We start from the raw sequence: 12,874 nt of genomic DNA, 5'->3' as shown, positions 1-12,874 counted from the left end.
ACGCCGTGGCGGCGCGCGCGTCGCCGACACGATGGCCTGCGATCCGTCGAGTTATCATGAATCATCAGAGCAACGGGCAGAGCCCGCGTCGACCTTTTATCTAACAAATGCATCCCTTCCAAAAGTCGGGGTTTCCAGAACATCTAAGGGCATCACAAACCTGTTATTACCTCAAACTTCCTTGGCCTAGAAGGCCATAGTCCCTCTAAGAAGCTGGCCGCAGAGGGATACCTCCGCATAGCTAGTTAGCAGGCTAAGGTCTCGTTCGTTAACGAAATTAACCAGACAAATCGTTCTTTAATTTTATCCATTTTGACCACTATGTGTTGGAATATTTTGCTGGAACAATATAACAATACACTGAATTTAGTTGATATAAATTCAAATCCTATATAAGAACTCAAACAATTTATTATTTATTTTTTTTTTGATAAAATGCCATATATCATTCCATTAGCTTAATAATACAAATACAGCACGAAAAAAAGAGGAATAAAACCTCCATCCCATACAGGCAAAGACCCACAAAGGGAAGAGAAGACTACAACGAGCAATACATAGACTACAAAGAGCAATAAAAGACTACAAAGAGCACTAAAAAACAGAAAAAATACAAATACAACAAACATAGAAGTCATATCCTTCTCATAAGTCGAATCCCGTTGAAAAACCGTTGTAATCCATACTCCATCCTCTAGGCTCTTCCGGACGTTCGGATCTAAGTCCTTTCTGTTTGTGCATCCACGCAGATCTATAGATCTACGGACAAGATAAACCTTTTCTGCTCTTGCAAAGACCGAAAAAAGAATAAAAGAAAGAAATATAGCTCAGAAGAGTAGATCTGACGGAAAAAGAAGTTCAAGAAGGGATAAAGACTTCAAACTAACAAGAAAGGAAAACAAACTAACACTATAGAAAAAATAAAACACAGGGGAGGAGGAAGAATGAAGACAAGCTTCCTTCTTCCTCCTCAACTATATAGAAGTAATCTTGAAACTTTGTTGTTAAATCTGTGCAAAAACGAATATTTGCCAAGGAAAAAGGAAATGAAAGAGGGGTCGGATGCAGGGGACAAAGGGGAAGAGGGGCGGTGGGGGGTTTACAGGAAGGAAGAGACCAGAGAGAAGGAAAGAGAATAGGATCAAACAATTTATTATTAATAAAGTAAATTTTTAAACGTTAAGTTGACATTGAACTCTGTCAATGTCAAAAAAAAAAAAAAAAAAAATCATTTTGACTTGGTAATAATATTTCAAAAATAAATAAATAAAGAAAATTTGAAAAAAAAAAATAAGAAACAGGAAATTACTTAGAAAATTGGAAAATTAGACTTATTTATTGGTTACAAAGACAAATTTTACTTAAAGCTGAAGCTGCTCCTGTTCTCACCGGAAAAAGAAAACACCAAATTTTCCGATTACAAAAGAAAATTTCCCTTTCTGTTTCTTTGATGAACAGAGATATATAATTATCAACAAATTGAAGCTCGAAAATGAATATTTTACTTAATTTCATTCTAATCCTTTCCTTCTTTTTAAGCTTTTCAATTATAACCCATTCACAAGAGCCCCTCTATCATATTTGCCCAAACACGACGGTTTTCACCGGCAACAGCAATTATCCGACCAATCGGAACCAAACACTCTCTTCTCTTACCTCTAACGGAAATCGCAGTATCGGATTTTACAACACCTCCGCCGGTCAAGGCCCTAACGATGTTTTTGGCGTTTTTCTCTGCCGTGGCGACGCCACAATCGACCAGTGCCAAAATTGCGTCGCCTCCGCCGCTAAGGAAATCGTCGAGCTTTGCCCTGTGGAGGTAGAAGCCGTGATTTGGTACGATTTCTGCCTTCTCCGTTACTCGAACCGGTCGTTGGTCTCGATGGCCAATAGCCCGACGGTTTACAAGTCGAATACGCAGAATATCTCCGATCAAACTCGTTTTAACAGTCTACTGGCGACTAGCATGCGAGAGTCGGCGACGGCGGCCGCAAATGCTAAATCTGGAGAGAAAAAGTTTGCAGTTAAGGAGGTCAATTTTACGGCGTTTCAGACATTGTATAACCTTGCTCAGTGCACGCCGGATCTGTCCACCGCCGACTGTATACAGTGTCTTGATATCGCTATCTCTCAGTTGCCGGCGTGTTGTAACGGGAAGCAAGGAGGACGAGTCTTGACGCCGAGTTGCAATATCCGTTATGAAATGTACAGATTTTACACAGCTCCATCTCCACCTCCATCGCCACCGCCATCGCCGGTGATTCTTCCTCCTCCGCCGCCTACAGGTTCAGTCAAACTTTTTCCTTCTACTGTTTTATCTTTGAGTTTGGTTGATATAATTGCTTGTTGGGTTATCCAATTTTATTGGAATGGTTAATTCTTTTTTTTTATTATTAATTTTAACGTTTATTCTTAAATATTAAAAATATATAAAAATCCATTTGATCACTGAAACAAATTACACCCATTGCCGTTAACTTTGAAAACTTTTAACACATTAAAGAATTAATTGTTTAGAACCATATTTACTGAAAAAAGCAAATTATTTTTTCCAAACTTATATTTACTATAAAAACAAATTATTTTTTCCAAACTATCATTTTTAGAGTTTTCTCTATTTAAAAATTCAATCTCTCTAAAAATCTACTTTCTCTCTCCTCCAAACAATACTTATAACCTCAAAATGAAAATCTTTCAAAAATAAAAGTTGCTTAGAATATATTAATTTTTAGAAATTTTAATTTTTAAAGTCGTTAACGATTATTTTGAGGTTTTAATTAAAGTTTAGTGATCATAAATGTAACAAAATGTAAAATTCAGTGGCTTTGATGTTACATTTTAAAATTAGTAATCATATCCTGTGAAAATTAATAAAGTTCAATGTCCATGAGTGTAATTTATCCTTACTTAAAGAAAAAAACTAAAACTATATTTACTCACTGGGACGTAATATAAATTTTCGCATATGGAAGTGTAGATTTACCCAACACATAAAATGTTAAAAATTTACTTAAAAATCAATTTTATTTATAAGTAATAGAAAATTTTAGCATATTGATTTATCTTATTAATCTTTCGATGTTATTTAGATGCTCTGTAGATGATTTCTCAACGAATTAAGATTTTTTTTTTTTTTTTTATACTAAGAATCGAATCCAAAGCCTACTAGTGTAGGTCCTTTTTACTCAAGCCAATTTTAATTCATCATTTGATCTAGATATTTATCTTTCTTATCCAATATCATTTATGCCTACAATGTTTAGTATTTATTTGATCAAATTTTTTTTTCAATCGGTTGGCTTGGTTATTCAAGAATTTTTCATATGTAATTATGAAATTTTAATTAAAATTAAGTAAACTGAACTGAATACTACCAAACTGAACTGAATTTCATGAAATTGACATAATAATATAATCTTTTAAAAATAGTTATAATAAAAATAAAATTTATAAAAAAATAATAATGGTTCTAATAATAAAAAATAATTATAATTATAATAAATAATGATAAATTTAATTTTTAGTTACGAACAATGAGGAGCAAAGGGGCTTTGTACCATTTATTTATCTTTTATAATTATATGTGATGTATGCGCAGGAAGCAGTGGCGACATGTCAACTGCGGCAATTATAGCAATTGTGGCTCCATCTGTCTCTGTTTTGCTTTTCTGCATGGGCTGCATTTTCCTTCGGAGGAGGGCAAAAAAGAATTACAACACTCTACCAGGCGATGCTTCTGGTAAAAACATCTAAATTCACAACTTGAGTAATGATGAAATCTCGGTTGTTATGGTTACGACGATCCCTCAAAAACTTCTAGAATGGTCCCGAATTAAATTGATTATGTACCATTCAGATGATGATATGTCATTACAATTGCTTACATATCACCATTTTAGTGGTGATATGTTGGTTCCAAATCACAGTAGAATTACTTTTTCGTTGTAGCTCTTAATTCGTTACTGCATTCTCTGATCTTGGGTATGTTTAATTCTATAGGTGTAAATGAAATTACAACTGCGGGGTCCTTACAAGTTAATCTCAACACAATCCAAGTCGCGACTAATAATTTCTCTAGGGATAATAAGCTCGGAGAAGGTGGATTTGGGGAGGTTTACAAGGTAAATTTAGCAATCTATACATATATATATTTTAAATAAGGTACAAATTTAGCTCTATAGTTATTTGGGAGAATAAATTTAGTCTCTGCATATAAAATCGTAGATGGAGCGATTTTTAGAAATCCATTTACGACAGATCCACCGGAAGGCTATTTCTTGTTCATTTGGTTGTATATTGTCACCTAAGGCACAAATTTAGCTGTACAATTATTGAGAGAATAGATTTAGATTCCACGAATAAAATTGATTTAGATTCATCCACGAATAAAATTGTGCAATATTAACACTAATGTTGTTCCATGTGGCCGTGGAGCTTAGGTAACACATACATGGAATTAAATTAACCGAGAATGGGATTGTGTTGGATTTGCGGAATGGAGTCTGAAATTAGTATATATATAGAAAACGTTAGTGCTAACGTTACAGGGTTTATAGGTGAAGTCTAAATTTACCCTCGTTATAAGCATAGGGATAACTTTGTATCGTCTTTGATAATATAAGCTTTTTGTTGGATCTGTTGTTAAGGGATTATAAAATTACTCCATCTGCAAAACGTTAATATTAAAACTATACTATTTTATACATGGAACTTAAATTTGTTCTCTCTCGATAACCATAGAGTTAAATTTGTACATTATCCCTCTCTGAAAGCATTCCTGAATTATAATATCTAATGACTTTTCAATATAAATTCTCAGGGACTACTTCCTAATGGGCAAGAAATTGCAGTTAAGAAGCTATCTAGAGGCTCTTCGCAAGGTTCAGAAGAATTCAAGAATGAAGTTTTGTTGTTAGCCAAGCTACAACATAGGAATCTCGTAAGGCTGCTCGGATTTTGCTTAGAAGGAGAAGAGAAGATACTCGTGTACGAATACGTGTCGAACAAAAGCCTCGACTTCTTCCTTTTCGGTTCGGATTCTTCCTTATCCATTAGCAAGATGCAATGCATATATAATTATGTGAAATATATTATACGATTCTAACATGATAACCATTTTGATACTCCTAATCAAGCGTAAATTGAGTGCTCTATTGATGAATTTGCAGACGAGGAAAAACGAGGACAATTGGATTGGTCTAGACGTTACAAAATTATAGGAGGAATTGCTAGAGGAATTCTTTATCTTCATGAGGATTCTAGGCTACGAATTATACATCGTGACCTTAAAGCTAGCAATGTTCTGTTAGATGGCGAAATGAATGCAAAGATTTCGGATTTTGGTATGGCTAAGATTTTTGTAGTGGATCAAACTCAAGGGAACACAAGTAGAATTCTCGGAACATAGTAAGTTTATCAACTTCCTTGTTCTGTTTGTTTCTCTATTCAGTTTGGCAAATTTATGTTAATACATGTTGCACGAAAATTTTGATTTTAAAGCTCTTGACGTTTTTGAAATGTTTCAAAAATGAAATTCTTGAAAACTTACATGAAACATCTCATGTTTCATAGTTTAAAATTTAGAAATTTGTTTCCTTTCCTATGTTTTTCTACAAATAACGTTTCCCGGTTTTGGTTTTGGTTTCGGTTGCAGTTTCAGTTTCAGTTTCTGCATCCATTTCTATTTCTGTTTCCATGTAATATAGATGTTAACATATTAATCCATTTTGTTATGTTTTTCAGTGGATACATGTCTCCGGAATATGCAATGCACGGCCAGTTTTCCGTCAAGTCCGACATGTACAGTTTTGGGGTCTTAGTTCTTGAAATTATATGTGGAAAGAAGAATAGTTCTTTCTATCAGACTGATGGTGCTTATGACCTTGGAAGCTATGCAAGTAACAACTTCTCTCATACAAAATAACTATTTTTATGTCACGACCCATCCCACGGACCGTGACCGGCGCTAGGGAACGGGTAAGCTCAAGCTACCGGAACCCGTAGCAAGCCTTAATATAATATACGATCAATCTTGCCAATAGTCTTAATATAATTTAATATTAAAACCTTTAAATAGTCATACATAGTAAGATAGATGTGCTGCCCGAAGAAAGAAATTAGGCTGCAACAGACTTCTAGTCACCTTAAAAATTAAAGGAGTCAAACCTCCCATAGTGAATTAATTATATGCAATGCATAAGTAATTTAACATTTATGTCACCCAGAATAATAATGATAATAATATATAATATAAGTAATCACACAATATGCTTTTCATAAAATTTTCTTATAAATAAATATATAGGTGGTTTAATACGTGTGTTGGACCCTAAACCTCAATACTCAATCTAATAATCCACCAAATATTACCATTTCACTCATATCCAATAACTGGGGGACCGAGAATAACTCAACCGACCACGCGCCCAGTTAGCTGGAGGACCGAGAATAACTCAACCGATTCCGTACCTAGCCTCACTTAAATCCAAAATCCACATATCATATAGCCCGAGAATATCTCAACCGAGCTTATCCATATATCACAACATTCACAATACTAGTATCATCAATATCCAATAACCCGATAGTACCTGTGCGCACAAGGTCCTGATGCCGCTCACCAGGAAGCATGTCCATAACACGTATTTATCCACAAATAATTACGTATAAATTATTATAAATAATAAGACATTTTTATAAGTAAAAATAATACTTTACTTGAAATATCATGAAATCCTTTATTATGAATGCAAATGCTAAATTAAAAATGCATAACATATAATTAACTCACAAATTGCTCCTAGCCGACTGTCCTAATTTTCAGGTACTGCTGCTCCTCCTACTGGTTGAGTATCTAAAAGAGATAATATTATTTTTTAGAATTTATATAAGTTTAGGGAAATATTAAAATTTATTTTGTCTCGTTTTGCGGGCTGTCTACCGAAAATTCGGCAGAGTCTCCCCTATAAAACGAACATCCTCCTAATAACAACTAGGGTCAATCCTGCAATAAAATACACTTCTATATTAAAAAATATCCAAAGTCCAAACCGGTACCCATAGACTGCAATTATCAACCCGGTTGGACATTAATCATCCGATAGTTCCATAACTGTTAGTAATTCCAATACTTTACTTCCAAAATTACTCATAATCAAATAACATATAAACATATATACTTATAATTCATTTTCATAATATCTATATCAACCAAATTAACTAACCAATAATCTTAAGAGCATAATTAATTAATTATGCTTAGTCCAATCTTCATTCAACCTTTATTTTTAAAATTATATATTCCGAAATTTATTTAAATAAGGATCCAAAAATCATTTTTAACCCAACTTAATTTATTTTCCTTAATTTCACCCAACTATATACTTTCGTAATTTATAGAGACTAAACGGTAAGGAATTTGGCCAAAGTTCAAGAATTAATGTTGCTCCAAACAATATTTAGAACATTATGAAGTTAACCAAGTAATTTTTCTGCACTTATTTCGTATGTCACCGGAAAATATCATCAGTATTCGGGATCCGCCTATCGGAAAAATTAAGGTTGATCGATTTGAGAAATTAATTATACCACTTTGTTCCTTATGATTTCAGGAGTCTAGAATCACTCTCAAAACACCCAAAATCGACCGAAAAGTTAAATTTTGGTTAGATTTCTTACTTTTTCCGGCGTAGCTCCGATTACACCTCAAAACTTCTTGCATGCATCAAAATCTAGTGTATCCATATGTAAATCGACCCCTGAGTCCATTTTTGGTGTTAGAATTGCAAAATAATGAACATAGGACCGAGAAATAGAGAGAATAGCAAAAGTGACGAATTTTCTCTCTCTAAACGATTTTTAAAACTCAAAATCTCACAATAAAACTTACATGCACTTGTAGCTGGAGTTGAGAGCTTCGTTTCGGTGTAAAAATCGTGAGAAATGGTGAAGAAATGAGGAAGAATGAGATAGAAGAAGGTTGTCTTTTGTTTTTGTTGAAAGGTGGAAGAGGAAGGAGCTTAACCTTCTTCACAAATGGAGTCTGCGTATGCAGCTCCTTGAAGAAATTAATTTTGGCCAAATTCTCATATTAGTCCCTACATTTATATTATCTTTTAAAAATTTTCCAAAAGTAATTATATTTTAGTCTTAACTCCTTCTAATAAATTCATTTTAACAATTAGCTTAATTATATATAAATTGGGGTATTACATTTTACAACCGTGATCGCTTAATTTTGCGACTCAAAAGTAGGACTGTCATTTTCTGATATGGCTGTTGAATTTATACTATTCAGATAGATACAAAAGATATAATGTCTCGTTAAAGTTGAGCATAAAACTTTGTATAGACAGTGTATTAACAATATAGACAAATATAAACATTAGTTATTAAATAACTATAAATAAGCATAATAGTTATTTGTTAGTATTTGAGGATAGGTAAAAAAATAATTAACTATAATTTTCTCTAAAAATGTCATCATAGTTTACAAAAGCAACTCACTTGACACAATTATTTTGACACCGTTTGTAACATCTTGGTCCAATACTATGTAGATATTGTCCGCTCTGGCCCAAATCCAACACCTTGGGCCTCAAGGCTTTAAAACGCGTCTTCATGTATTGGATTCATCAAAAGTTCTTTTACAAATTTTTGTTAAACTTAATGTTACAGCAATGTAAAGTTCAAATATTGTTATGTCAAGAAATGAAGTTTAAGAGTGATAGTGTAACATCCCGGTCCAATACCATGTAGATATTGTCCACTTTGGCCCAAATCCAACACCTTGCGCTTCACGGTTTTAAAACGTATTTACATGTATTGGATTCCGTCTTACTAATAATCCTCAATCACTCTCTCCATTTCTGACGTGGGATTTAGTTCATTTCTGCCCCATCGCCATCCCTTGAGACCGCTCTTTACTCAGGTCTTCTACTTCGGTACTACCCACTCTGGACCGGGTTACTGTTAGTAGTCCTATATATTTTAGGGGCTAGAGATGTATTTTATTTTTAAAAATGAACTATATTTTTTTACCATGGGAATGAAACTGAGTCGTTTTATACAACGAGAGTAAAATTAAACTTCCCCGAACTCCGATAATCTCTAAATCAAAACTAACTCTTGTTATCCTTTCAGAAATTAATTGATCAATCACCTATAAATTTTATTGCAGGTGTGGAAACATTGGAGAGAAGGAACACCTATGGAAGTATTAGATCCAGTTTTGGAAGATTCATATTCAAGAAATGAAGTGTTAAGATGTATCCAAATCGGGTTATTATGTATTCAAGAAGATCCGATTGATAGACCTTCAATGGCTACTGTTGTTCTTATGCTCAATAGTTATTCTGTAACTCTTCCGATGCCTCGGCAGCCAGCGTTTCTTCTCCAGAGCAGATCGGAGCAGAATATGCCGATGAAAGGTTTGGAGTCGAACTCTTATTCCACTACTAAATCAGCAGTGTCGGGATCAGTGGATGATGCGTCGATTACTGACGTGTATCCTCGATAGATAATTGAATACGTATTCATCCGAATCAATGGATCATATTTCAACATTTTTGGTATTTTTATTCAATCACTTATTTCCTTTTTGAAAGGATGTCGTTTTAATTGTTTAATAAGTAGATTAAGAAGGGTGTCCGCTATGGTTATTTCCTTTAAAAACAAAGTAGGATTACTTTGTTTCAATAACGAATAGTATTGCGACACGTGTCATTTTAATTTAAAATAAAATAAATTATATTAAAAGTTGACCTGTTATTACAGGTTACCACTAAATATGTAAAATTAAAGTTACACAAGGTAGAATATAATTCTATCCACCAAACCACTTTACGGAAATTGACACTACTTTACGGAAAATCTATAAAACCTTTACAAATTTTCGTAATATTTCTATAATTTTAAGTAAATTAATTATTTTTTGTTAAATTATTAATAAAAAATAATTTTAGTTATATCCACCAAACCACTTTACGGAAATTGACACTACTTTACGGAAAATCTATAAAACCTTTACAAATTTTCGTAACATTTCTATAATTTTACGTAAATTAATTATTTTTTGTTAAATTATTAATAAAAAATAATTTTAGTTATATCCACCAAACCACTTTACGAAAATTGACACTACTTTACGGAAAATATATAAAACCTTTACAAATTTCCATAACATTTGTATAATTTTACGTAAATTAATTAATTTTTGTTAAATTATTAATAAAAAATAAATTTTAATTCTATCCACCAAACCACTTTACGTAAATTGACACTACTTTACAGAAAATCTATAAAACCTTTAAAAATTTCCGTAATATTTGTACAATTTTATGTAAATTAATTATTTTTGGTAAATTATTAATAAAAAATAATTTTAATTCTATCCACCAAACCACTTTATGTAAATTGACACTACTTTACAAAAAATCTATAAAACCTTTACAAATTTCCGTAACATTTCTATAATTTTACATAAATTAATTATTTTTTGTTAAATTATTAATAAAAAAATAATTTTCATTATATCCACCAAACCACTTACGAAAATTGACACTACTTTACGGAAAATCTATAAAACCTTCACAAATTTCCGTAACATTTGTATAATTTTACGTAAATTAATTATTTTTTGTTAAATTATTAATAAAAAATACTTTTAATTCTATTCACCAAACCACTTTACATAAATTGACACTACTTTACGGAAAATCTATAAACCTTTATAAATTTTCGTAACATTTCTATAATTTTACGTAAATTAATTATTTTTTGTTAAATTATTAATAAAAAAATAATTTTAATTATATCCACCAAACCACTTTACGAAAATTGACATTACTTTACGGAAAATCTATTAAACCTTTACAAAATTCTGTAACATTTCTATAATTTTATATAAATTAATTATTTTTTGTTAAATTATTAATAAAAAAAATAATTTTAATTATATCCACCAAACCACTTTACGAAAATTGACACTACTTTACAGAAAATCTATAAATCCTTTACAAATTTCCGTAATATTTGTACAATTTTACGTAAATTAATTATTTTTGGTAAATTATTAATAAAAAATAATTTTAATTCTATCCACCAAACCACTTTACGTAAAGTGACACTACTTTACGGAAAATATATAAAACCTTTAAAAAATTTCGTAACATTTGTATAATTTTACGTAAATTAATTATTTTTATTAAATTATTAATAAAAAGTAATTTTAAGTCTATGCACCAAATCACTTTATGTAAATTGACACTACTTTACGGAAAATCTATAAAACCTTTACAAATTTCCATAATATTTGTACAATTTTATGTAAATTAATTATTTTTAGTAAATTATTAATAAAAAATAATTTTAATTCTATACACCAAACCACTTTACGTAAATTGACACTACTTTACGAAAAATCTATAAAACCTATACAAATTTCTGTAATATTTGTACAATTTTACGTAAATTAATTATTTTTGGTAAATTATTAATAAAAAATAATTTTAATTATATCCACCAAACCATTTTACGTAAATTGACACTACTTTACGGAAAATCTATAAAACCTTTACAAATTTCCGTAACATTTCTATAATTTTACGTAAATTAATTATTTTTTGTTAAATTGTTAATAAAAAAATAATTTTTATTCTATCCAACAAATCACTTTACGTAACTTGACACAACTTTACGTAGAATCTATAAAACCTTTACAATTTTTCCTAAACTTTGTACAAACAAACCATAAAGTAATTATTTTTTAAAAAATTAGTAATAAAAAAAATTCTAATTCTAACCACCAAACCACTTATATAAATTGACACTATTTTACGTAAAATCCATAAAACCTTTAAAATTTTCCGTAACGTTTGTACAAAATATAAAAGAATTATTTTTTGTATAATTATTAATAAAAAAAAGAATTCTAATTCTAGCCACCAAACTACTTTATATAAATTGACACTACTTTACGGAAAATCTATAAAACCTTTATAAATTTCCGTAACATTTCTATAATTTTACGTAAATTAATTATTTTTTGTTAAATTATTATTAAAAAAATAATTTTAATTATATCCACCAAACCAATTTACGAAAATTGACACTACTTTACGAAAAATCTATAAAACCTTTACAAATTTCTGTAACATTTGTATAATTTTACGTAAATTAATTATTTTTTGTTAAATTATTAATAAAAAATAATTTTAATTCTATCCACCAAACCACTTTACGTAAATTGACACTACTTTACGAAAAATCTATAAAACCTTCAAAAAATTTTGTAACATTTCTATAATTTTATGTAAATTAATTATTTTTTGGTAAATTATTAATAAAAAATAATTTTAATTCTATCCACCAAACCACTTTACGTAAATTGACACTACTTTACGGAAAATGTATAAAACCTTTAAAAATTTTCGTAATATTTGTACAATTTTACGTAAATTAATTATTTTTGGTAATTTATTAATAAAAAATAATTTTAATTCTATCCACCAAACCAATTAACGTAAATTGACACTACTTTACGAAAAATCTATAAAACCTTTACAAATTTTCGTAACATTTCTATAATTTTACGTAAATTAATTATTTTTTGTTAAATTATTAATAAAAAAATAATTTAAATTATATCCACCAAACCACTTTACGAAAATTGACACTACTTTACGGAAAAGCTATAAAACATTTACAAATTTCCGTAACATTTCTATAATTTTACGTAAATTAATTATTTTTTGTTAAATTATTAATAAAAAAATAATTTAAATTATATCCACCAAACCACTTTACGAAAATTGACACTACTTTACGGAAAAGCTATAAAATATTTACAAATTTCCGTAACATTTCTATAATTTTA

General features: G+C 30.3%; 1 protein-coding gene across 1 annotated transcript; it reads left to right on the top strand.

Annotated features, from left to right (window-relative positions):
* The first annotated feature begins 1,332 nt into the window (after positions 1-1,332).
* On the top strand, positions 1,333-9,716 carry LOC136232288 (cysteine-rich receptor-like protein kinase 10). The gene is made up of 7 exons (XM_066021348.1): positions 1,333-2,285; positions 3,599-3,739; positions 4,000-4,121; positions 4,820-5,030; positions 5,169-5,406; positions 5,743-5,893; positions 9,179-9,716. Exons 1-7 carry the CDS (start codon positions 1,493-1,495, stop codon positions 9,515-9,517), a joined length of 1,995 nt encoding a protein of 664 aa, XP_065877420.1. The 5' UTR covers positions 1,333-1,492; the 3' UTR covers positions 9,518-9,716.
* Positions 9,717-12,874: the final 3,158 nt, after the last annotated feature.

This window comes from Euphorbia lathyris, chromosome 6, assembly GCF_963576675.1.
Source record: "Euphorbia lathyris chromosome 6, ddEupLath1.1, whole genome shotgun sequence".
Classification (NCBI taxonomy): domain Eukaryota; kingdom Viridiplantae; phylum Streptophyta; class Magnoliopsida; order Malpighiales; family Euphorbiaceae; genus Euphorbia; species Euphorbia lathyris.
The sequence above is the reverse complement of the archived record's forward strand: the minus strand, read 5'-3'. Positions and strand labels throughout refer to the sequence as shown.